At 41.0% G+C, this 27,687-nt stretch overlaps 1 protein-coding gene across 12 annotated transcripts in view; it reads left to right on the forward strand.

Annotated features, from left to right (window-relative positions):
• DTNB (dystrobrevin beta) overlaps positions 1-27,687 on the forward strand; it is a 235,954-nt gene that overhangs the window by 94,188 nt on the left and 114,079 nt on the right. Inside the window, exon 10 of one of the 12 annotated variants that reach the window (XM_045079300.1) lies at positions 1,759-2,732. The exons of the other annotated variants lie outside the window; for them this stretch is intronic. Within the exon in view, the coding sequence (XP_044935235.1) occupies positions 1,759-1,794 (36 nt within the window). The 3' untranslated portion in view covers positions 1,795-2,732. Of the gene's footprint in view, positions 1-1,758; positions 2,733-27,687 lie in introns of those variants that run through there. 12 annotated transcript variants of the gene reach the window in all.

Consider the following 27,687-nt stretch of genomic DNA (forward strand, 5'->3'; position numbering starts at 1 on the left):
CATACAGTATTTGTTTTTTTCTGATCGACTCATTTTACTTAGCATAATACTCTCTGGGTCCTTCCACATTGTTGCAAATGGCAAGCTTCATTCTTTTTTATGGTTGAGTAACATTCCGTCATATGTATACCACACCTTCCCTATCCATTCATTTGTTGATGGACTCTTGGGATGCTTCCAAAATTTGACTATTGCAAATAATGTTACATAAACATAGAATTAGTGTCTTTTTGAATTAGTGTTTTTGTTTTCTTTGGGTAGATACCCAATAGTGGAATTACTGGATCATTAGTAATTCTATTTTTAATGTGCTGCGGAACCTCCGTACCATTTTCCACAGTGGCTGCACCAGCTCCTCTCTCACCAACAGTACCTGAGGGTTCCTTTTTAGGAGGACTGGTTTTTTTTTTTTTTTAAAGATTTATTTATTTATTTATTTGACAGAGAGAAATCACAAGTAGATGGAGAGGTAGGCAGAGAGAGAGAGGGAAGCAGGCTCCCTGCTGAGCAGAGAGCCCGATGCGGGACTCGATCCCAGGACCCTGAGATCATGACCTGAGCCGAAGGCAGCGGCTTAACCCACTGAGCCACCCAGGTGCCCAGGAGGACTGGTTTTTTAAAGGCATAAGGCAGTATCTCCATTTGTGGCAAGTTACAGCACAAGGTAAGACAAATACATCAAGGTATTCCACGCAAAATCGGCAAACTGGACTTGTAGCCCATTGGCCCACACTCCTCAGAGAAGCTGCTGAGACTGTGTCCGCTATGGTTCACACCTGTTTTCATTAGTCGTGGTCTCACCCTCTTACGTGGCACCACCATTGCCATCTTGATCTTTTGGTGACTCATCGCGCACCCCCCCCCCCCAGCCCTGTCCTTCCAGTCCTCCACATCTCAAGTGCTTTTACAACTGCTGCTCCTTGGTCAGCAAGCTGCCCTCATTTTGACTGCTTCTCTAAGCATTTCTTGTACCATCCCCTCCCCCGCCTTAATTGCAATTTGGCTGTCCTTTAGGATCTCCCCTTCTCCTGCACCCTTTCACATGGTAGCTATTCATTCTCCCACATTTCTGTGTTTTTAGGGACCGGGGAATGAAATTTTCGTGAAGGTGGCTATATATTTACCATGTACAACAGAATTACTTGAGAGTAAAAGGGGCCCTTTTCTTTCTGCAGGGAGGGACAGCAGGCATAAACTGGGATTTCCCAGGTAAACTGTTTATGGGCACTGTTTTAGTGTTCTGTTACTGCATAATAAATTATCACAAGGTTAGCAGCTTAAAACAACAGACATTTGTTATTTCCGTTTCTGTGTGTCAGAAGTCCAGGCAGTGGCATGACTGGATTCTCTGCTCTAGGTCTTGCTGGGCTGAACTCAGGGTATCAGCGAGGTTGTAGTTATCATGTGGGTTGGGGGGGGGGTCCTCTTGCCAGTTCACTGGTTGGCCGAATTCATTTTATCATAGGTATGGTATCGAGGTCCCTGTTTTCTGGCTCGCTTTCAGCCAGGCAGGGCTCTCAGCTCCCAGAGGCCACCTGCAGTTCCTTGCCATGTGGCCCCCAGAGGCAGTTTACAAAATCGACATTTGCTTTCTTCCAGGCCAGTTGAAGCACGTCTCCCTGACTTCCTCTTCTGTAACTCACCAGGAAAAAATGCTGCTTTTAAAGGGCTCACCTGATGAGACCAAGCCCATCAGGGTAGTCTCCCTTTTGCCATGTAACATAATCAAAGGCGTGATAGTGTTCATCATCTTCCCAGGTTCCAGTTACATTCGAAGGGGAAAGGATTCTCTGAGGATAAAGGTTGCTGCGAGTCAACTTGGAATTCTGCAGGTGTCGTTCATCCTGGTCATTTTCTTCCCTTTCTGCCTTGCCGCTTCTAGACCACCTTGAATCTCTAGGGTCAAACAGCTGCATCAGTGATAAGCAAGATACAGCCTTAAGGCTGGTACCATTTTAGCTCTAACACCACCCCACCCCCCGTCTTCTTTTCTGATTGCAGTTATCTTTTGGGTCATTTCCCTTCACTCCGGGATGACTGGTACCAGAACTGTGGTCATGTGACTTCAGTATCTATAGAGTTAAACTCTGCAAGACACTGACCATCGAGTTTCTTGACTTCTTGACTCTGACAGTCTTCTCCCGCCTGAGCCTCAGCCATCCACTCCCTCACCGCACCCTGGACCCTCTCACCACCTCTAACCGCTCTACTTCAAAGCCACTAATGTAGACACCCCACGCCGCGTTGCTCCCCCTTGTCATTCCCGCTGACTTGTTCAACTACTCTCGCTCTAAGACCATCCTGGTCTTCCTTCCAACCGCCGCTCCACGGACTTGTCGGCGTTCTCAGTCGGCTCTCCTTTTCTCCTTACCGTTGTAGAAATGGAGCTGCTTTCTTGCACTATAAGCTCCATCGTCCTGTGGCTTTTTTTTTTAATCCATATCTCAGTCAACTAAATTCATGGATGAATTAATCTGTCTGCTTTCTCTTAACTCTTTCTGGAGAAAGCCATACAAAAGGGCAGACTAGTGTTCCCATAAATTCATGATCGCCAACTTCATATTGACTCTTAGCATTGCAATACTGTTCTCTGATCACCTTGCTTTTCTGTTCTCCGCAATGGTCAATTAAAGTTGTATAGGAATAAAATCCCCATTTAAAAAAAACCATCTACACCCACTCTTGCCTCTCTTTCAAAGGATGCCTCCTTTCTTACTACACAAAGAAAACAAAAGTCATTGGGCAGGAATTCCCTTAACTTTTTGCTGCTGAGTTCACTCACTCATTTATATTTATTCAACAAATTCTTTTTTTTTTTTAAGATTTTATTTATTTGACAGAAATCACAAGTAGGCAGAGAGGCAGGCAGAGAGAGAGAGAGAGAGAGAGGAGGAAGCAGGCTCCCTGCTGAGCAGAGAGCCCAGTGCAGGGCTCGATCCCAGGATCTTGGGATCATGACCTGAGCCAAGGCAGAACCTTAACTCACCGAGCCACCCAGGTGCCCCTATGCAACAAATTCTTATCAGGTACCTGCTGCATAGCAGATGTATGGTGAAAACTATGAAACATCACTGAAAGTAATTAAAACCTAAGTAAATAGAAAAACCTACACACATTCATAGATTGAAAGACTTAGTATTGTTATAAGGACAATACTCCTTAAATTTATCTACAGATTCAACGCGATTTCCATGAGAATCTCAGCTGTTTTTTTGCTAACCCTATAAGCTGATCCTAAAATTCCTATGGATATGCAAGGGACTCAAAATAGCCAAAACAATCTTGAAAAAGAAAAACACAGATGGAGAACTCACACTTCCTGTCTTTAAAACTTGTATCAGTAATAAAATAGTAATCAAGACATTGTAGTACTTGCATGAGGTTAAATGTATAGATAGATTAATGGGACAGAATTGAGAGTTCAAAAATAAGCCCTTACATTTGTTGTTGATAGATTTTTCAACAAGGGTGACAGGACTATTCAGGAGCAGAATATTTTTTTCAAAATACGGTGCTGGGGGCTCCTGGGTAGCATTGTTAAGCATCTGCCTTCAACTCAGGTCATGGGATCAAGCCCACATAGGGCTTTCTGCTCAGTGGAAATCCTGCTTTTCCCTCTCCCACTCCCCCTGCTTGTGTTCCCTCTCTTGCTGTCTCTCTCTCTCTCTCTGTCAATTGAATAAATAAAACCTTAAAAAAAAATATGTGGTACTGGAACAATTGGATATCTATATGCAAAAGAATGAAACCAGATTTCTACCTAATACAATATAAAAAAATTAACTCAAAACCTAAATGTAAGAGCTAAAACTACTCTTAGAACAAAACATAGGCATAGGTTTTTGTGACCTTGGGGTACACTGCACCTTCCTAGATAATGATACTAAAAGCACAAGCAACAGAAGAATAATAGGCATTGAACTTCATTGAAATTAAAAAGTTGATGCTTCAAAGAACACCATCAAGACAGTAAAAAGGCAATTCACTGAAAAGGAGGAAATACTTGGAAATCATATATCTGATAAGGGACTTGCATCCAGAATTATGAGGAATTCTTAAAACTCAACAGAAACCACCAAATAACCCAATTTAAACATGAGCAAAGGGAAAGTAGAGTGTTGGTTACCAGGAGCTGGGGGGGCGGGGGGGGAGAAAGAGAGTTGTGCGATCAGTACAGAGTTTCAGATTTGCAAGATGAGCAGGTTTGGGAGATCTGTTTCACAACAGGGTGAGTATACTTAACACGACCGAAGTAATGGTTGAGATGGCCAGTTTTCCATCGTGGGGTTTTACAATGAAAAAAAAAGTAAGTTAGCTTTAGGGGGAAAGTGGGTAAAGGATCTGAATAGACATTTCTTCAAAGAAGATACACAAATGACCGATAAGCACATTGACGAGAAGCTCAGTGTCGTCAGTCATTAGGGAAATGTCTACTCAAAGCCATGTGAGATGCCACTTCATACACACCACAATGGTTAAAATAAGAAAAGATTGACAGTAACTGGTGGTGATGAGAATGTGAAGAAAGAGGAACCCCGGTCATACTGGTGGTAGGAATGTGAAATTTATCCATTATGGAAAAACAGTTTAGTAGTTCTTCAAAATGTTAAACATAGTTACGATGTGGTCCGGCACTCCCAGGTGAGAATTGAGAATTCTCCTTTGGGAATTGAAAATACACGTGCACACAAAAACTCGTATATGATTGTTCATAGCAGCATTATTCAAAATAGCTGAAAAATGGAAAAACCCAAATATCGGTCAACTGAAGAATGGATGAGCACAATGTATGTCAATATAACGGACTATTATTAGACAAGAAAAGGAAGTGAAGGACTGCTCCACGCTAAAACATGGACGAACCTTGAAACTGTGCCAAGTGAAAGAAGTTAGACACAAAATGTCACATACTGTATGACTCCATTTATGTGAAATGTCCAGAATAGGCAAATGCAAAGAGACAGAAAGCAGATTGGTGGTTGCCAAGGGTTGAGGAGAGGGAGGTGGTGGGTGTGACTGCCAACGAGTATTGGATTTCTTTTCGGGGTGAAGAAAATGTTCTGAAATGAGATATTAGTTATGGTTGTACAACTCTTTCAGTATACTAAAAACCACTGAATTGTAATGTTAAAAGAGTAATTTTATGGTATGTAAATTATATCTCAATAAAGCTGTTGGTTTTTTTTTTTTTTTATTTAACTTGGTCAGGAAAAGCTTTTTTGAAGAAGTGACATTTAAACTGAGATTGGAATGACTAACTTGAGGTTGGTGGTTATAAATTCAGAGTCTGATCAGTCAGCAGAGTTGGGTATTGACTTCCCCAGTGTGTAGAGGGTAGAGGGGCGGAGTGAATCAAGTCGGGATTTAGACAGTATGACCAAGGGAGAGAGCTGGCAGGGGGTGGTTGGAGAGCATGCAAGGAAATGATTATAGTAATGGGCCATGGAGTGTAGGAGATTAAAGGAGAAATGAGGCCTTGAGGGAGACGAGGGACCAGGGGAAAGTGGTAGGCTCCGTGAAGAAGAGGACTGGCTGGCATTGAAGTTGTGTTGGAAGCGGGTCCTTGGAGGAGTGAGCTACACGGGCAGCAGTTTGTAGGAGAGTAGGGTGCTTGCGATTGAGATTTTCGGTGATGCACAGTCATTGTCAGAAAATGTTCCAGGATGTGACTGTGAGGCTGGTGGCTGATGTCGAGGAGGGGAAAGGTTGTCAAAGGTGATTTCAAGGGAGAGCAGTGTATGAGTTTCCTATAGCTGCCAGAACAAATTATTACAGACTCGGTGACTTAAAGCAGAAACTCTGAATACCATAGATTTGAAGTCAAGATGCCCACACTCCCTGTGGAGACTCGAGGGAATACTTTGTATTCAAGGTCTCCAGAGAAACAGAACCTGGACATGTATTACGTATATTTATACGTATATATTATATAAGGGGATTTATTATAAGGAATTGGTTAATGCAGTTATGGAGGCTGACAAGTCTCAAGGTGTGCAGGTTGACTCAGCAAGCTGGAGACCCAGGAGAGCTGGTGGTGGCGTGCCAGGGTCAGTCTGACAGCTTGGGAACTTGGAGAACCATTGATGTCTGCGTTCTGGCTGACGGCCTCCAGGCCCAAGAAGAGCACATGTTTCCATTCAACTCTGAAGACAGGAAAAAGCTAGCATCCTAGTTCAAAGGCAATCAGGCCAGAGGAATTCTCTCTTATTTGGGCCAGCTTCAGCCTTTTGCTCTACTCAGGTCTTCAACTAATTGGATGAAGCCCTCTCTCATTAGGGAGGAGATTCTGCTTTACTTGGTCTACCAACTTATATGTCAATCTCATCCAAGAACACCCTCACAGGATCACTCAAAATAATGTCTGACCAAATATCTGGGCATCTCATAGCCCAGCAAGTTGACATGAAATTAACCATTGCACCATTCTTTGCCTCCTCTCACTTCTGGTGGTTGTTGGCATTTCTTGACCTGTGGCTGCATCACTGGTCACATGCCCCCTTCCTCTTCTTTCTCTTTTCTTTTATTGTCTATTTTATGAGGGTACAGGTCATTGCATTTGGGGCCACCCAGATAATTCACGATAAACTCTTTGTCTCAAGATCCTCAACTTAATTGTGTTTTGCCATTAATGGTTCTGTTCACCTTTTTTTGCCATCTCGGGCGATGTTCTCAGGTTCCAGAGATTAGGATGTGGACGTATCTTTGGGGCCCGCCATTCAACCCACTATAACTAGTATATGGGAAAGGTCAGCTCTGTGGATGTTGGAATCAGCAGGAATTGTGGCCATTGTCATGTTGGACTCCACTACAGACAGATAACTTAGCATTTTGGTCTGATGATGTGACATTCAAAACCGGGTTGTTGTTTTTTTTTTTTTTTTAATTTTTATGAACATATAATGTATTGTTAGCCCCAGAGATATAGGTCTGTGAATCATCAGGCTTACGCACCAAAACTGGGGTTTTAAGGAAAAGGAAGAATGATGTGAGAGCAGCAGTGAGATTCTAGGAGAAGATCAGCAGTTTGAGGGTCTGAGAGAGAAAGCAGCTGCCTCTTGAACGGCCACAGGGACAGCTGAGCCATCGGGGAAAGCAGATGTCCTCCCAGGCGAGAAGGTGGAGTAACGCTCGGAAAAGACAATTCTCTGCCAGAGAGGGGAGGTGGGCTGCGGGCTGTGAAGGCACGTAGAATGAAGTCAAGGATTAGTGTGATATGGGGCCGTGGGAGGGTATTCCCGGGTCTTATGGGAGCGAGCGTCAGAGTGGGAGTCTTGGATTTCTGACAAACAAGCATGGTGTGACAACCTTATGACAAAGCTTGTGCTGGAATCAGTTACAGGTGGCGTCCAGTGCAGACCGAGGCGCTGCCCCTATTGAGAGTCAGGAGAGGGCTTGCCAGGCACTCGCAGAGCCCTGGTGCCCGTCTTACCTCCTGACCCTGTGGTATGAAGCCTGGGGAGAAGTGCCCTATAGTTCTCCTGGCCTCATTGACCAAGGTGCGCCCTCCCAAGGTCCGCCCTCTGAAACTGCGGCCTCTGTGGTGCCATCTGAAAGGGAGAAGGGAGGGGCTGGAGAGAAGAAACAGGCTGGAGATATCCTGATAGCAGTTTTCAGCATTTTCAGTAGGTTGATCGGGAGTTTTAAATACTGCTTTTTTCAGCATCTGAACATTGCCCCCGCTCTACTATGGTATTTGGATGCACTATTTATTCTTAAATCCATTTACAGCTGCAAAAGTGCTGAGTTTGAAAGCAGAACATTTGAAACGGACCCAGCTGTTTAAAAAGATGGATGCTTATCAACGAAAGTATTGGTGTAGAGTTTATGAACAATAAGGCTTTTTTTTTTTTTTTCAGCCAGCTTGATTATTCTTAGAGCGAAGAGATCACAGGAAGGTTTTCCATTGCAGAGAAATGTATGACTTAACCCAAACATTGCTTCAAATTAGCGGTTTCCTCCCACGGTCCTGACTTCCCACCCTCTCCACCCCCACTCCCCCCGCAGCCTTTTCTCCTGCTTTAGATCTTTTCCAATTCTTACAGGTGGCAGCCAGAGCTGAACTGCAGAATGTGCCCCCTGCTTCCCTGTGTGGATCCGTATGACCCTGTCATACGGACCCTGTAGTGTGGATTAACTCACATACATCAGGGATTGTTGCCTGCATAAACTGGTGTTTTCTGAAGCTAGTGGTGCAGACTTAGGGTAGAACCGTTTCTCAACAGAAGTTTAGTATATGTGGGGGTATGTTCGTTACCTTTGCTCTCCATTTAGCGACTGCAGCAGGTTCAATGATGAGATGTTCATGTGTTAGTGATGAAACCTTTTGATGAGCTCTGATAAACCAGATGTTCCGTGGCATCTCTCCTGAGCCATGTTTTCTTCTCTTCAGATGCCATCCCTCTGTTTTCACACAATTCCAGATTTTTATTTTTATTTATTTATTTTTTTTAATTTTATTTTATTTATTTGACAGAGAGAGATCACAAGCAGGTAGAGAGGCAGGCAGAGAGAGAGAAGGAAGCAGGCTCCCTGCTGAGCGGGGAGCCCGATGCGGGGCTCGATCCCAGGACCTTGAGATCATGACCTGAGCCAAAGGCAGAGGCTTTAACCCACTGAGCCACCCAGGCGCCCCAATTCCAGATTTTTAAATGATCCCCTTAGACATGGATCGATCTTTGCAATTCTTAATTCCAGCCCAGGCCTCTTATGCAGGTTAAAACTCATCTATTGAATGATCTAATGGACATTTCCATCTGGAAGTCTCACTGGCTTTTTGGTCAATACATAATTCTAATAATTTTTCAGTCAATTTTCTTGGACTTCTAAGTTGGCACCTGTATCACCTATAGGAAACAGTAACTTAGTAAATTCCCAATAGTTATAGTTTTTTTTTTAACCTCTTTATGTTGGTAGGAACTTCTAGAGTAGTGTTTCCTAAATTTATCTGAAAAGAACCAATTGGGGAGCTTATTAAATATACAAAATGCAAGGCCTCTACCCCTGGGAATTTTATCTTTGTAGGTCTGGGTTGAGGCGGAAGAACCTGTTTTGTTTTGTTTTATTTTTTAAAACAAGTAGTCCAGGAAAATTTAAATTTTTTTTTCTTTTTAAATCTTTAGGCAAGTTTGGGAAACCCTGTTTTGGAGCAGTACTGAGTAATAGTGGTGGTATTCTCAGGTTCCTGACTTCGGGGTGTTTGTATCATGGATGCTGTTCGTGGACTCCTGGCTCTCCTCCCGCACTGACCTGTGGCTGTATTTGTGACGACCTCTGTAGATAACGGTTATCCAGGAGTAGTCACACAGTTGGTGATCTAAGCCAGGCAAAGATCCCTCTGCCCTGGTCATCCTTCCAAACACATTTCTTGTGCCTGTTCCATTCCAGGCCCCGGAAAGCAGGGCTGTGCACAGAGGTACATGCAGGTCTTGGTTTTACCACTCCCAGCCTCTTTTTCTTGGGACTCTGTCTATCAGTCTGCTTCTGCAGGACTCCGTGCTCTGCTCCTTTTGGTTTTAGCTGACTAGGCCCTTTGTTTGCCAAAACCTGAAGTATCGGTCACACTTCCTTGTTCTGTCCTGCCATGTAGCCTGTCACTGCCTTTGAGCCAGAGCTCTGTCTCCTCTGTGTGTACTTGTAAACCAGGTGATTTATTACATCCTGAAGTTCCCTTTTAGGGGGTCATGTTGTGAAAGCCTTTACAGTTAGGTCTTTGGTCTGGGACTTTTATTTATATGCTTGGCTCACAGGCAGCCCTCTACAGTACTGAACTGTTTGAGGTGCGTGTTCTACCGTGTTTCTTACCTTTCTGTCTTTGAGTCTATTGTTCAGGCTGCCTTTTTCCGCCTCTCCTCCCCACTTTGCCACCTTTTGCAGAGCCTTTGCGATTCGGCTTAGCTGCTGCCTCTCTCCCTGGGCCCCCAGGCTGATGGATGCGTCCGCCCGTGCTCTGCTGTAGCACCTGAGCGCCCTCTCCACTTTCCCTGTAGCTGCGTCTGCTCGTTTGTCTGTCTGTTCCATTACATCCCACGGTCTCAGTGTGTTATTGGCCCTTACACCTCCGTGCTTATTAAAGAGCTTTCTTTTTTTGTTTTTTTTTTTTAAGATTTTATTTATTTATTTGACAGACAGAGATCACAAGCAGGCAGAGAGGCAGGCAGAGAGAGAGGGGGAAGCTGGCTCCCTGCTGAGCAGAGAGCCTGATGCGGGGCTTGATCCTAGGACCCGGACATCATGACCTGAGCCGAAGGCAGAGGCTTAACCCACTGAGCCACCCAGGCGCCCCTAAAGAGCTTTCTAAAAGTTGGCATTTCCTATTTGTTCCAGTTTTTAAACCACTTTTGATCATGGACATGTTCATTTTAGGCCCACCCGACACTTAAGAGGGTGATAAGATCCCGTTCTGGAAGGAATGTGGAGAAGAATATTCTAGAAGACTCTTGGCAGGAGTGTGAATGGATACATTTGAAAAATAAAAATTTAAATGAATATAACCCTTGACCCAACAATACCCCATCTAGGAATTCTTCCATAGAAACATTTGTACCAAGTGTATTAGGATTTCTGTATGAGGCTATCATATCAGCGTTATTTGTCATAGCCTACCTCTCCCTGCCCCCCCACCAAAAAAGGAAATGGCTAAAATATCCAATAGTAGCAAAACAGTTAAGTTTGTTATGGTGTGTACATAACTTTACCTATGAAATTCTGTATATGTAGCAGTCAAAATAGGTGAAATCGATTTTTGTATACAGACACAGAAAGAAGTCTTTAATACATCCCATTCTTTCTCCTCAGAGAGAACCTCTATTTTGATTTTGGTGTTTAGCATTTCCATTCATATTTGTGTATTTTTGGTTATACACAAAAATATATATTTTTGAATATATAGCGTTGTTTCTTATATTTTTAAACTTATCAAAAGAGCATCCTAGTGCATATATATTTTTTCCTGCAGCTTCCTTTTTACTTGCATTGTTTTTTAAATTCTCTCCATGTGTTGATATGGTTATTCTTAATGCCATTTAGAATTCAATTCTGTTAATATACCACATTTGATTTACCCTCCTATTGATTGACATTTAGCTTGTTTCTGATTTTCTACGTTTCCAAACAAATTTTTAGTGGATTTTCTGGTACAGGTCATTGTGTGCAGGGTGGAACTTTTCTAGGGTCTGTTTTTAGGAGTGGAACCAAGGGCCCGTGGGTTCAAGGCCCATGCATCTTCAGGTTTACTGGGTATTTCAAAATGGCTTTCCCGGGTGACTTGACCCCGTATACCCCCACCAGCCCTGTATGAGCTTTGTGTTTATCTGCCTCTTCATTTATAAAGAATATATTACTTCTGCGGTACTTCAGGTCATGATCTCAGGGCCCTGGGATGGAGCCCTACATCGGGCTTTCTGCTCAGTAGGAAGCCTGCTTCCCCCTCTCTCTCCGCCTGCCTCTCTGCCTACTTGTGATCTCTGTCAAATAAATAAATAAAATCTTAAAAAAAAAAAAAAAGAAGAAGAGCGGTATCTGGATTGAGCAGCAGATCGTTCTAGCTCCTCTTTCAGGTGAAAAAGAAGACAGATTTGCAGGAATTCAACATCAACAGACCGACGTTCCTGGGGATGCCATGATCGCCAGGGCAGTATTTATGGCTCCCCACATACCGACCCCGGGGGTGACAGGAGCACTCCTGAAGCACAAACAACTGCTCCATTAAATGCAGGAAATTAAAACGGAAAAAGTTGTCTCCACAATAGCTAAACTGTGCGAAGAGCCAAGATGTCTGCTGACAGACAAGACGAATGGATAGAGAAGATGTGGTCTGTGTATACAAGGGACTATCACTCAGTCATTGGAAGGGATGAACACTTACCATTTATGTCAACATGGTTGAAACTGGAGGGGATTATGCTGGGTGAAATAAGTCCGTAGGAGAAAGACAATTATCCTACGGTTTCACTCATAAGTGGAATATAAGAAATAGCGCAGAGGATCACAGGGGAAGGAAGGGAACACTGAACGGGAAGTCATCAGAGATGGAGAAAAGCCACGAGGGACTCTTAACTACAGGAAACAAACTGAGGGTGGCTAGAGGGGAGGTGGGTGGAGGACGGGGTGATTGGGTGATAGGCATTAAGGAGGGCACATGATGAGATGAGCACTGGGTGTTACGTACAACTGATGAATCACTGAACTCTACACCTGATGCTAATGATGCACTGTATTTTGGCTAATTGAATTTAAACTAAAAAAAAACAAGCAAAAAAAAAAAAAAAAAGGAAAGAAAGAAAGAAAAAGAAAAAAACCTGAAAAACTTGTGAATGTATACAGACAGAAACACAGTTCAAGGCCAGACTTTGCTCCTGAGTTGTCCTAACAAGCTGGCCTGAGTGGAAAGTATTCAGTTTTATGTGGGAGTTGACACCCTTCACAGTATACACAACAGTGAAAATCCTGCCCTGAGTCGCGGACTGCCCTACAAAACATCAGTCTGACACCAAGGGTAGACCTTTCTTCCTCTGTAGCTTTAACTGGCAGCTCATAGTCCCACGTTCTTCAAACAATATGTTAAGAGTTTTGCTGCTCCAGAAGAGAATTAGAAATAATAACATTCTTTTTTTTTTTTTTTAAAGATTTTATTTATTTGACAGACAGAGATCACAAGTAGGCAGAGAGAGGAGGAAGCAGGCTTCCTGCTGAGCAGAGAGCCTGATGTGGGGCTTGATCCCAGGACCCTGGGATCATGACCTGAGCCGAAGGCAGAGGCTTAACCCATTGAGCCACCCAGGTGCCCCGATACTGCTCTTCTTTACACAGCTCTTACCATATCTCTCGTTGGACTGGTTGGAACAGCAGTGGTTCCCTTTTTTTGTGGGTTAGGAGGTTGTTGTAACTATAAGCACATTTCGGAAGCCATATGTGAACTAATTACATTTTATCCTCCTAACCACACTTTTATAACTGTTAGAGAGCTAATACTCTTAAATCTTGGAAGAGTAACAAAAATTACCAGGATTACATTTCTCTCATACATTAATCAATCAAAATTATACTTTAAGAAATTAAGTTAAACTGGAACTTGGTAATTCCAATTTTTTACTTTCTGAAGGAGTTATTCTGAAGTCCAAAAATAATATAACATGAGAGGTATTATGAAATTTTCAAAATAAATTTTTATTAACTTTAATTTAAAAAAAGAAGTGGATATTTTATTTCAAGGTGGTGGACTGAGGACCTGCCATAGCTTTTTTCTTGTGCCAAATAGTTAGAAATGATACATTAGAATTTTTTAAATAATCTGCAAGTATACTAGAGGGGGAAGGAAGGAAAACCCATGCTAGGCTCCAGACTGTGAAGAATCCCCATGAAAAGTACATAGGATCTGTTTGCAAAAGAAAACCTTGGTCCAAAACAAGGTTAAGAAAGTACTGTGGCTCAGGATAAGAATAGCATCTGGAAGAACAGCGGCTACTCACTGGGGAGTAGTTGTGATAGGGAGCTGTGAAGGGCTCAGAACAAGTCCAAGAGTGACTGGTACCATTGCATGGTGACGGAGGTGTCTCGGGCAGATGTAGTATCTGTAGGAACTGGGGTTGGAGAGACAGGGCTGAGTTCCAGGTGCTTGATGAAGTCCAGGAGAACAAGAAGCTCCCGGGCTCAGAAGATAGATACAGATCTTTCCCATGAGATGGTCCCTCCTGTCCCTCCTTCACTCTCACTGAAAACCCTCCTCCCCTCTGAGCAGGCAGTGCACACGAATAGACCATGTGAACAGAGCCTTGATGACAAAGATGAGCATTTTTTTCTTTCTTTCTTTCTTCTTCTTTTTTTTAAGTAGAGTCCACACCCAGTGTGGGGCTTGAACTTAAAACCCTGAGATCAAGAGTTGCATGCTATACTCACTGAGCCAGCCAGGCACCCCAAAGATGAGCACTTTACTAAAAATCACCGAAACCAAGAGGGAAGAGGAGGAGAGAAGAGAAGGCTTCATCTCAGACATAGAATTAATAGAATAAATAGAATTAATAGAATAAATAGATTTTATAATATGTATAGCTGAAAGCTTGGAGAGAGATGGTCAGTTATTTTATCTACTGAGAATAAGTATTGATCTGGGAAATTAAAATTTTGATTGTCAAGGTGAGACTCAGTAGACTAACTGACAGTTTTTCCGACTGAAGTGCAAATTTATGAGCTGGAAACTAGAGTGTAGAAGTGTTCCTAAGCCCATCATGAGAGGAAAAAATAATAGAAAAGAAAACTAAGACATGGAGGGTAAATGGAGGATTGCCATCTAGTAAGGGTTCCAGAAGGAAGCTGAAGAGAATGCAGGAAGATGATAGTTAAAGAAATAAAGGATCCAGTTTTGAGATGGTTGACCAAACACATGCTACCTCTTTCTCCTTCTGCACCAGATCCATAGAAAGGATAAAACTTTAAGTTAGATGAATAAATTCCCTTTCAAGATGGAAAAGAAAAGGAATTTTCCAGACCAAACATCTTTAAGCAAAGGAAATATGTATTAAATGAGAAGTTGCAGAAAGGAGCCGCTCACACTGCCTTACACTGTGAGGTCGTCACTATTGCTGTGACCCGGAAGCTGCTCTGCCTTCTTTGTCAGAACAGATTCAACATGAGGTCCCCTGGCTAGAAGGCCGCTGCTGGCTAAGATGGCGACTGAACAGTCCTGTGGGAGATGTCTCCATGGCCAAGAGCCATGAAAACCCAGAGGAAGCCTAGCACAGCGAAATATAATTAGGAGAACTACACTTAAGCAAGCAGAGCAATGAGAAAAGAAACTTTAAAAATAAGTCAGTTTAATTTCCTTAGAGGAGCAGGGCTAGACTTTCATGCTCACTCCAAGAAGCAGAAGTTAGGAAATGGTCAGCAATAATGAAAATGAAGAATGTGGTGGTTGAACAGTCTCTTTGGGTAGGCTATAGCAAACTGGATATAGCTGAAGAACAAATCAGTGAACGAAAACAGGATGAGAAATTCTCTCAAAGCTCAGGATCAAGAGACGTAAGAGTTTGAAACAAAGGTTGAGGCATTTAGGACCGTATGGAAGTTACAGTATTTATCCAACAGGAGTTGCAAGGGAAGAAAATGAGCTGAGACGCGTGAGCCCTTAGGTGGAAAGAGCCGCTAACTGTCGAGAAGAATACATTTTGGAAAAGAAACAATACAAAAACACGTACCTGTATTGCAGTGATAACAATGAAGAGAAATTCATATGAGACACCAGACAGAAAAGATTGAGAATCCAAATGATATTAGACTTCATCGCTGGTGTTAATAAAACAGTGGCACAATGTTTTCAAGATGCTGAGAGAAAATAAGTTGGAACCAAAAATTCTCTCCCCCTGAAAACTGTCTTTCAGTAATGAGGGCACCATAAAAACATTTTCACACTTGAAGGATTTTGACAGCCTTTTGCTGAGAGAACTAATTCAAAGATACACTGCAGTAGGAAAAAAAAATGTATCAAGAAGGTAAGAATAGGATGCAAGAGAGAAGAGGAAGCAGAGAAAGCAGGAAAACAATGTTAAACCTAAATAAATATTGGTTAGAAAATAGAAGATGGCTTTTAGTAAGTTGTAACTTGAATCAGCCAAGAGAGCGACATGGAATTATCAGACTGGATCCTGGATTTAGGCCAGTGGTTTGGGTTTGATGCCCCCATAGCGTGGGAAGTCTAATGTGGGTCCATTAAAGGTGAATAGAACTGATATTTTTGTAAAGGCTGGGACTTTAGAATGGCAGCCTCCTTGGAAAAGAGGTACTGGAACTACTCCACTGGCCTATAAAAGGTAACATGGGACTCCCATACAAAAAGAAATCCCTGCTAAAAGTGAACTCGTTACCAAAAATTGTAAGCTCTGTTATGAAAGGAGCAGCAAGAGAATCAACAAGTAGGAGTTTTAGTGTGCCAAGAACTGTAGAAAATTCTACATTTAATAAGTTAAAGGGGCGACTGGGTGGTTCAGTTGGTAAAGTGTTGGTCTCTTGATTTCTGCTCAGGTCATGCTCTCATGGTTGTGAGGTAGAGCCCGGTGTTGGACTCCACGCTCAGCACGGAGTCTGCTTGTCCCTCTCCCTCTGCCCCCCCCAACCCGCTCACACACACTCTCTCTCTCAAATAAATAAATCTTTAAAACATTAAAGAAGTAGATTAAGAAATAGTGACATTTTAGAAAGGAATAAGCCAATATGAAAAAGGGCCAAATTGAACTTCCAGAAATAAAAAAGTACTAAGGTTAAAGAGGGTTAAATAGCAAATTAGAGACAGCTACAGCAAAAATTAGGGAATGGAAAACATCTGAAGAAACTAACCAGGATATAGAATGTTGAACACAGATATAGGGAAATGGAAAATGTGAAGAACAATTAAAGAACAAATCCGAAAGATCAGCCAAGAATTCTGTACTTAGCTAGTCTATTCAAGAGCAAAGAAGGAAAAAGATGTGTTTTTGGAAAAAGTCTTAGTGGTTTTACCACCAATAAACTGTTGCTGAAGGAATAATAAAATACATGCTTTGGGGAAGAAATGAATTAAAGCAACAAGGAAGAAATGGGATACAAGAAGGAATGGCGCACAGTGGGATTGGTAAATGTAAATAAACATTGTGTATAAAATAATAATAATTGACTAATTTGGGTGGGTTCAAAGTAACATATAGCAAGAGAACTACTATGACATGAATGTAGTTGAGGCATGAGTACAGGTGAAAGATTTTGAGTTAGAGGATGAGAATACAGATGCTAGTTGAGATTATAGTAGGTATTCATCTTAAAATAGTGGAGGTTCCTGGCTTGTCAGAGGATTTAATAGGCTTATGTTTCTGTTTGGATCTCCTCAGTGGTGGCTTGGAGCTCAGGGTGATGGACTCAAGAGTAATTTGAAGTGAACATGACAGGAATGGCCTCCAAGGCACCAGTCCTGAGCTTTTTCCATTAGTCTGTTGTGCTCCCAAGTGTCAGGGCCTGTCAGCATGTGCCCTGAGCCGAAGCCTGTGCTGTGCCAGCCGTTAGCTTGAAGCTGATTGAAAATACCGTCATCTGAGCTCAACAAAACATTTTTTCAGAGTATCTTAGTGCCTGGTCCACGGTTGTCTGAGGAAAGCAAGTTTTAGCCCTATAGGAGCCCAAGTGCAGCTGTAAGAGCATGAGCCACGTCTTGCTCCCTACCTTGGAGTCTGCCCCTCATTTGAAAGCTCGGGGTCCCCATCCCTGACTCAGTGGGGTCTCCCCTCCGTGATCCCCACTGTGGTACTTGGTGTCCCCAGTCTGTTGCTGACTCCTTACAAGAACGTCTCACTATCCTGGGTTGTCTCTCCTCATCCCTGTGTGTGCTTTCTCTGAGTAATTTCACCTCCACAGGTTGTACTGTGAAAAGAATAAGACACACCTAGTTTATAAGAGCTTTAGTTTCTGCATCTATCAAATTGAGACTTTTTTTTAATTTGATTTTATTTTTTTAGTGTTCTAAGATTCATTATTTATGCACCATACCCAGTGCTCCATGCAATACGTGCTCTCTGTAATACCCACCACCAGGCCCTCCCAACCCCCCACCCCTCCCCCAAACCCTCAGTTTGTTTCTCAGAGTCCACAGTCTCTCAGAGTTTGTCTCCCCCTCCGATTTCCCCCAACTCCCTTCTCCTCTCCTTCTCCCCATGTCCTCAGTGTTAGATTCCTTAATGCTCCACAAGTAAGCGAAACCCTATGATAATTGACTCTCTCTTTTTGACTTATTTCACTCAGCATAATCTCCTCCAGTGCTGTCCATGTTGATACAAAAGTTGGGTATTCATCCTTTCTGATGGAGGCTTAATACTCCATTGTATGTATGGACCATATCTTCTTTATCTATTCGTCTGTTGAAGGGCATCTTGGTTCTTTCTGCAGTTTGGTGACTGTGGCCATTGCTGCTATGAACATTGGGGAACAGATGGCCCTTCTTTTCACTACATCAGTATTTTTGGGTTAAATACCCAGTAGTGCAATTGCAGGGTCATAGGGTAGCTCTATTTTTAATTTCTTAAGGAATCTCCACACTGTTTTCAAATTGAGACTCTTTTTTTTTTAATTAAATTTGCTTATTTTTTTAAATAAACATATAATGTATTTTTATCCCCAGGGGTACAGGTCTGTGAATCGCCAGGTTTACACATTTCACAGCACTCATCATAGCACATACCCTCCCCAATGTCCATATCCCCACCACCCTCTCCCGCCCCCCATCCCCCCAGCAACCCTCAGTCTGTTTTTTGAGATTGAGTCTTTTATGGTTTATCTCCCTCCCAATCCCATCTTCTTTCATTTTTTCTTTTCCTACCCCCCAACCCCCCACATTGCATCTCCACTTCTTCATATCAGGGAGATCATATGATAGTTGTCTTTCTCTGATTGACTTATTTCGCTAAGCGTAATACCCTCTAGTTCCATCCACGTCATCGCAAATGGCAAGATTTCATTTCTTTTGATGGCTGCATTGTATTCCATTGTGTATATATACCACCTCTTCTTTATCCATTCATCTGTTGATGGACATCTAGGTTCTTTCCATAGTTTGGCTATTGTGGACATTGCTGCTATAAACATTCAGGTGCATGTGCCCCTTCAGATCCCTACATTTGTATCTTGAGGGTAAACACCCAGTAGTGCGATTGCTGGGTCATAGGGTATCTCTGTTTTCAACTTTTTGAGGACCGTCCATGCTGTTTTCCAGAGTGGCTGCACCAGCTTACATTCCTACCAACAGTGTAGGAGGGTTCCCCTTTCTTCGCATCCTTGCCAGCATCTGTCGTTTCCTGACTTGTTTATTTTAGCCATTCTGACTGGTGTGAGGTGGTACCTCGTTGTGGTTTTGATTTGTATTTCCCTGATGCCGAGTGATGTGGAGCACTTTTTCATGTATCTATTGGCCATCTGGATGTCTTCTTTGCAGAAATGTCTGTTCATGTCCTCTGCCCATTTCTTGATTGGATTATTTGTTCTTTCGGTGTTGAGTTTGCTAAGCTCTTTATAGATTTTGGATACTAGCCCTTTATCTGATATGTCATTTGCAGATATCTTCTCCCATTCTTTCCATTGTCTTTTGGTTTTGTTAACTGTTTCCTTTGCTGTGCAAAAGCTTTTGATCTTGATGAAATCCCAATAGTTCATTATTGCCCTTGCTTCTGTTGTCTTTGGCGATGTTCCTAGGAAGAAGTTGCTGCGGTTGAGGTCAAAGAGGTTGCTGCCCGTGTTCTCCTCAAGGATTTTGATGGATTCCTTTCTCACATTGAGGTCCTTCATCCATTTTGAGTCTATTTTCGTGTGTGGTGTAAGGAAATAGTCCAATATCATTTTTCTGCATGTGGCTGTCCAATTTTCCCAGCACTATTTGTTGAAGAGGCTGTCTTTTTTCCATTGGACATTCCTTCCTGCTTTTTTGAAGATTAGTTGACCATAGAGTTGAGGGTCTATTTCTGGGCTCTCTGTTCTGTTCCATTGATCTATGTGTCTGTTTTCGTGCAAGTACCATGCTGTCTTGATGATGACAGCTTTGTAAAAGAGCTTGAAGTCCGGAATTGTGATGCCACCAATTTTGGCTTTCTTTTTCAATATTCCTTTGCCTATTTGAGGTCTTTTCTGGTTCCATATAAATTTTAGGATTGTTTGTTCTATTTCTTTCAAAAAAAATGGATGGGATTTTGATAGGGATTGCATTAACTGTGTAGATTGCTTTAGGTAGAATAGACATTTTCACAATATTTGTTCTTCCAATCAATGAGCATGGAACATTTTTCCATTTCTTTGTGTCTTCCTCAGTTTCTTTCATGAGTACTTTATAGTTTTCTGAGTATAGATTCTTTGCCTCTTTGGTTAGGTTTATTCCTAGGTATCTTATAGTTTTGGGTGCAGTTGTAAATGGGATTGACTCCCTAATTTCTCTTTCTTCTGTCATGTTGTAAAGAAATGCAACTGATTTCTGTGCATTGACTTTATATCCTGACACTTTACTGAATTCCTGTACAAATTCTAGCAGTTTTGGAGTGGAGCCTTTTGGGTTTTCCACATATAGTATCATATCATCTGCAAAGAGTGATAGTTTGACTTCTTTGCCGTCAAATTGAGACTCTTAACATCTAATTGATGAGACTATAGGGAGGGCTAAATGAGCCTTTTTGTGCAAAAGCCCCTGTCAGGTATGTGACACTACATTCTTAATAACCATAGCTCCCAGTTCAGGACAAAAAACGGCAGAAAGCAACCATTACAAGAGTAGACTCAAAGAGTATCTTGACAAAAAGGGAAACAAAATGAAATGAGTAAAAGAAAATGAAACTTAAACAAGTAAGGAAAGATAAAGATATAGGGAAAGTAAGAGAATAAATAATAAAACAATGATATAATAAGCTACAAAAATAAATAAAAGTATACTAGTAATAGTAAATTAACTAAATTTTCCAGATAAAAAGCAGCAGTTGTCAAATGGATATTTTAAAAGATTGGACTTTATGCTGTTTATAAGAGATAGTGGGGAAAAAAAGATACAAAAAGGTTGAAGGTCAAGGATAAAAGGACATACAGGCAAAGTACCAACGAAAGAAATTTATTGAAAGTCTATTAATCTCAGAAAATAGATTTCAGGGCAAAAATCTTTACCAGAGAAGCTAAAATGGTACATTTTACACTTGGTATATTTGGTCACAATAAAACTTTTTTTTTTACCAGATATAGTTTGCCAGAGATAAAAAGATGAAGTTAACAATTCCACAGAAATAATACACATTTACTAATGTAGCTATAAAATATATAAATAATATTAATAGGGCACAATAAGAAGTGGAAAAATACATTATTAAAATGGTAATCTTAACACACATCTCTCAGCAATTGTTAGAATCATTAGACAAAAAAACAAACTATGGAAAATTTGAAAGTACCCAATAGTTAATGATTACACATTCTTTTCAAACACACACACAAAAATTGATCACATTAAGGAAGCCTCAAAAGAGAATTAATATTATATAGACTATAGTCTGTGACTGTAATGCATTTGGCTTAGGAATCAATTCACAGAAAGATGACAAGAAGAAAACCGGTAGATTGGTTATTGAACGTTTAGTTGATAATGAACAAATTCCTAGGACAACCTTACTTACCAAAGCTGGTTCAAGATATAATAAAAAACCCATATAGTAAAATCATTAAAGAATTTGAATGAGTAGCGTAAAAGCTTTACAAAGTAATCAATCAGGCCCAAATGACTTGAAATGAGTCTCTCTCTCTCTCTTTTTTTTTTTTTTTTTAATTTTATTTATTTTTCAGAGAGAGCACACACAAGCAGGTACACGCAAATGTCAGGCAGAGGTAGAGAGAGAAGCAGGTTCCCTGCTGAGCAAGGAGCCTGACTCGGGACTCGATCCCAGGACCCTGGGATTCTGACCTGAGCTGAAGGCAGCAGCTTAACCCACTGAGCCACCCAGGCGTCCCTTGATATGAGTTTCAACAAGCATTCAAAGAAAAGATGAATTCCAGTATTGTGTAAAACTTCCCAGATTCCAGAAAAAATAATGAGCATTCCAGTTTCATTGTTGAGGCTAGCATAACCATACCAAAGCCTTAAGAGGACAGCAAGAAAGGAAAATTACAAGCTGTCTTCATGAACAGGAATGAAAACCTAAAGAAAGTAATATGAAAATGAATCTAGCAGTATATATGAAAGATAATACATCAGGACCACACTGCTTTTATTCCAGCAATTAAAGATAAATTATTATAACTTAAACAAATTCATAGATTGATTAATTAAGTCCATATAATCATTTCAAAAGATTTACATAAAAGATTTAATAAAACCCAATATCCATCAATAACTTAAGTGCGCACACAAATAGGCCAAAAAAACTCTTTTAAACAAAAAATCTTAGCAACCTAATATATTTATAAAAGCTGATAATATCTATTATACTTACTGTTGAAATTATTTAAGATTATTAATTAAACAAAGAAGCTTAGCTGTCACCATTTCCATTTAGCATTTCATTGGTAGTCCTAAGCAGCATAATAAATACTGAAAAGGTGTTTGAATTGAAAGGAAACAAAATTGTCATTATTTGAAGATGACTGTCAGTGTAGGAAGTCTGAAAGAATCTTCTGATAAATCAGTAGAGTTAAAAATTTCTCTGCATCAAAGGGCACAAACCGAACATAGTGAAGAGGCAGATGATGGAATGGGAGAAAATATTTGCATATCGTATATCTGATTAGGGGTTCATATCCAGAATATAGAAAGAATTATAACTCAACAACAAAAAAACAAGTAACTCAATTGAAAAACGGGTTAGGGACTTGAATGAGCATTTCTCCAAAGGTGACATAAAAATAGCTGACAAACATATGAAAAGATAAGTGAATCACTAATTAGGGAAATGCAAATCAAAGCCACAAGGGGGATATTCTTCACAACTATTAAGATTGTTACTATTTAAAAAAAGAAAAAGTGTTGGTGAGTATGTAAAGAAATTGGAACCCATCTTTGGTGGGTTCTGCTGTAAAATTGTGCAGCCACTATGGGAAACAGCATGGAGGTTTCTTAAAAAATTAAAGATAGAATTACCAACAATTCTACTTCTGGTTATATACCAAAAGAATTGAAAATACAGCCTTGAGACATTTATACACTCATGTTCATAATAACATTATTTACAGTAGCTGAAACGTGAAGCAGCTCAAGTGTCTATTGATGGATGAATGGATAAACAAAATGATTCCATATGGTATACAATGGAATATTATTCAGCCTTAACGAAGAAAAGAAATTCTGAAACATGCTCCAACACGGAGGAACCTTGAGGACATTATTCTAAGTAATAGAAGCCAGCCACAGAAAGGCAAATACTGTATGATTCTACTTATATGAGGTTATCTAACCTTCAGCTGAGGTCATGATCCCCAGGTCCTGGGATCAAGCCCCACATTGGGGTCCCTGTTCAGCGGGGAGCCTGCTTCTCGCTCTCCCTCTACTGCTCCCCCTGCTTGTGCTCTCTCACTCTTTCAATCAAATAAATAAATAAATAAAATATTTAAAAAGAAAATAACAAGTGGAAATTCAAAGGGTCAGAAATAATGAAGACACTCCTAAAGAAAATTTTAAGGTACTACTTGAGAAGATATGAGGAAGCTACAGTTAAATCCACATTGCACTGTATGGAGATAGAAATGGAATACTGAGTAGAAAACAAATGAACTATTTATTAAATAGTGGCAATTGGTTATCTCTATGTTATCTCTAAAGAATAAAATTGGATTCTTTCCTCATACTTACCAAAAAAGTCCGTTCTAAGTAGAATCAAATTAAGTATAAAGGAGAAAAACTATAAAACTTTAGAAGACAATGTGGGACAATACCTTTATGATCTCAGGGAAGGAATATTTCTTAAGATATAAAAAGCACAAAATATAAAGGAAAAGATTAATAAGTCGGGACTACAGTTATGGTAAAGATATCTGGTTATCAAAAACAAGCCTTAAAGTAGGAGTTATATGTGAGACATAACTTCTGTAGTGTTAAAATACAAAAAATATAAAGAACTCTTATGGGGTGCCTGGATGGCTCAGTCGGTTAAGTGTCTGCCTTCGGCTCAGGTCATGATCTCCGGGTCCTGGGATCCAGCCACCCTATGGTGCTCCCTGCTCAGTGGGAAATCTGCTTCTCCCTTACCCTCTGCCCAGCCCCCCAGCTTATGCTCTCTCATTCTCTCAAATGAATAAATAAAATCTTTAAGAAAAATAAAAGAACTCTTACAAATCAATAAGAGACAGGCAACCTGGTGAAACATTACACCAAAGACAGGACTAGACAGGAAAAGGCATGTCAGAGAAGAAACCCAAATGGCTCGTAAACATTCAAAAAGATGCTCAGTCTTTCTGGAGATCAGGGCATTGCAAATTAAAACCACATTGCCATTTATCACCCACTAGATTGGCAAATGTTAAAATATCTGACAATACTAAGGGTTAGCCAGAATGTGGAGATTTAGGAAGTCTCTCACACAGCTGACGGAGTGGAAATTAGTGTAACCACTTTGTAAAAACAAGTTGGCAGTGCCTAGTAAAATTGAATGTGCATAACTCACGATCAGGTAATTCCACTCTGATGAAACTCTTACACATGTCCACCAGGAGACGTGGACGAGAATGTTTATAGCCACATGGTGAGTGAGAGTGAAAAGAGGGAAACAACCCAAATGTTCATCAGCCATGCAGTGGATATATAAATTATGATGTAATTAAGCAGTGAAATACAATCCGTTGATGAAAAAATGGAGGACTTACAGTTACATGAATCAATACGGATGATCTGTAACGTAATTTTAAGTGAAAGCAGCAAGTTGCAGAAAAATGTACCTAAGCCTATATAGATTTTAAACATATGTTAAATAAATCATGTATTATTTGTACATAATTGCTGAAATGGTAAAATTAAAGACATGATTAATACAAAATCCAGGATCTAGGTTACCAGGAGAGGAGCAGGTGCGGTGGGGGAGGCGGCTGTTAGCACAAGATTCCCCCAGCAAGCTTGAGTGACTGCCATGTTTCTCTTTTTCAGGCAGAATCGTGGGTAGGTGGATATTTGTTTTATAACTTTTTAAACTGTACATACACATTTTATACATTCTGATACAGTTTTTAAATATTATAACCTGTATATTTTTAAGAGGTAGTAGGACATGTTTTGAAATTAGGTAATGTGGATTATTGAAGATGCACAAATTTTGAAAATCATCACCTAAGAGTCTGTTGGGAGGAGTTTTCCTTTTTCAGGTTAAGACTTCTTCATGTATTTATTAGTTTGTGAGTTCAAGTGACAGGAAAGGTACAGAGACGTTAAGTGGTGTCTCTGGCAGAGTGGCTTAAACGAGGTCTGTGGAAGGCACCTGTCCCTGCACTTGGGCCGCTTTTCTTCCTTCCTCACTTCTGTAAATATTTAGTGACCAACTGCCAAGACCTGGGCATTGTCCTAGGGGCCCAGGAGCCAGAGAGGCCATGTGCCTAGCTTGAGCTTCTAGCAGTTTTCGGGTTCATGCTTACAGGTTTTGTTAATCTTAGCCTCCTAACCTAACGAGATAGCAAAATTCACTTCAGGTCTGTATCATAATTTACTCTTTCTTATCATTTTAAGGAAGTCATTTATTTACATATTTAGACAGCCTAGTTGAATGCATTGTCTGTAACATTTTCAGATTAATATATCCTTTTTGGTCTGGTCCTAGCCCAGTTAATATTCTAATTCCTGTATATATTTATTCTCAGGTTTTTCCCTTTCTGTGCATCTCAAAGCTCTTGATATGTTCTAATTCTTTGGAATTGACTTTGATGTACTAATTTTACCTTTCTGTGTATATATATTTTTATATTATTATTTTTTTAAAGATTTTATTTATTTATTTGACAGAGAGAGAGAGTACAAGCAAGCAGAAAAGCAGGCAGAGAGAGAGGAGGGGAAGCAGGCTCCCCGCTGAGCAGAGAGCCCTATGTGGGGCTCGATCCCAGGATCCTGGGATCATGTTCCGAGCTGAAGGCAGAGGCTTTAACCCATTGAGCCACCCAGGCGCCCTTTCTGTGTATATTTTTGAGACTCAAAGTTGGATCTGATCTTAAACCTTGACTTTAAAGCAGTATTTTCAAAAGCATTACAAGCATACTGCTAGAGATTATAAGGTGATACGAAGGGAAACATTATTTATTTTAATGATCATGGTATTAATTTAATTTATAATTTTATTATAAAATACACATATGAAACCTGCGGTTTCATGGTTGTTCTTGCTCAGGATGCAGCTAAAGTCAAGTCTCTGTGATAATCCATCTCACATAGACTGCGTGAACTAACGGCCAAGCTGTTCTCAGACACAGCAAAATATGAAATTAATATCCGGATTACAGATGTAGTGTTTAGTTATAACGGTGAATCAAGGTATTCTCTGATGTCTTCTGTCTCCTACTTGTGTTGTAACTCAAAAAATAAGCATATGTGGTTTGGTGAGGAAGAAGCAATCTAGAAAATTCATCTAGGCCAATTGTTCAAATAACATGTTTTGTTATAGGACAGGGTCTGGACTATAAAGACGAATGAGACCTAGACCCTGCCTTTCAGGACCACCAGTTTCACAGAGATAGTCACATAAAAAGTGCACCATAGTGTGGAAAGCGCAACTGTGGAAATGTCCATGGTAAATGGGTAGCTGGGAAATGTGGTCTCTGACTTAACGGAGCCAGGAGGAAAGCCTGCCCAGGGCAAGGCTTCAAAGTAGTCTTGAGAATGGAGCAGGAAACTTACAGAAAAACAGACCGGCAGAAGGCAACATCAGAAAGGCCTATGCCAAGGTAGAGACCTATAGGAACATGGCCTTTGGGCCAAATGACAGCTCATCTCATCATTGATGCTGGTGTGAGGAGAGGTGGGAGCCAGATATGAAGGCTTTTGTTAAGGACTGTGAGGGTGCGCATTTAGATCTTATTCTGTAAGGGATTATCAGCCTTTGAGAGGTGTTAGGCGGAAAAGTGACACGCGGTCTGGGGCAGTGTAGAAAACAGAAGGATCAAGTCACATTTCAGCCCGTCATCCGGTAAAAGGAGGATATGGAAACCACTTAGAGGGAATGTTTAGAGTTTCTGCTTTATATGACTTTTAGGAAATTAGGCTTCATTTAGATTTTGCCCAGAATTTAATATGTTGAAGGGGTTAGTGGTAGGTGATTTGGAGCCAATATATGAAGTTTCTGAAGAAATTTATATTATTCAGTCTGTATTATTAAAAAGGTATTAACTTTCCCTACATAGTCTTTTTTTCTTTTTCTTTAAAGATATATTTTGGGAAGAGTGATCCAGAGAGAGCAGGGGGGAGGACAGGGAGAAGAAGAGTGTCTTAAGTAGACTCCATGCTGAGCACAGAGCTTGACATGGGGCTCAATCCGACGACCCTGAGGCCATGACCTGAGCCGAAATCAAGAGCCAGATGCTTAACTGACTGGGCCACCCAGGCACCCTGTCTTTCTCTACCTAGTCTTTTCCCCCCACCCTTAAAGATTTTATTTATTCGTTAGAGCACAAGCACAGGGAGAGGCAGAGGCAGAGGCAGAGGGAGAAGCAGGCTCCCCACTGAGCAAGGAGCCTGACGTGGGGCTCAATCCCAGGACCTGGAGATCAGAACCTGAGTTGAAGGCAGTGGCTTAACCATCTGAGCCACCTAGGCACCCTTCTCTACATAGTCTTTTTTTTTTTTTTTAAGATTTTACTTATTTGTCAGAGAGAGGGAGAGAGAGTGAGCACAGGCAGACAGAATGGCAGGCAGAAGCCGAGGGAGAAATAGGCTCCCTGCCGAGCAAGGAGCCCGATGTGGGACTTGATTCCGGGACGCTGGGATCATGACCTGAGCCGAAGGCAGCTGCTTAACCAACTGAGCCACCCAGGCATCCCACCCTTCTCTACATAGTCTTAAAGGCAAAGACAGTTTGCTTATTTTGTGTATTTAACACATGCGAGCAGCATATAAAAGTTCAGTGGAGATGCAGTACGGATATGACACATAACGGCAAACAAGTTCTGTTTTTCAGTTAGAGCAGGACATATGGCAGTATGCTGCAGAGTGAGTAGAATGAAATATTTACACCTTTTTGCAGTTAATATCCTTCCAAG

Source organism: Mustela putorius, unplaced genomic scaffold (genome assembly GCF_011764305.1).
Source record: "Mustela putorius furo isolate JIRA1106 unplaced genomic scaffold, ASM1176430v1.1 tig00000281_pilon_pilon_pilon, whole genome shotgun sequence".
NCBI lineage: Eukaryota > Metazoa > Chordata > Mammalia > Carnivora > Mustelidae > Mustela > Mustela putorius.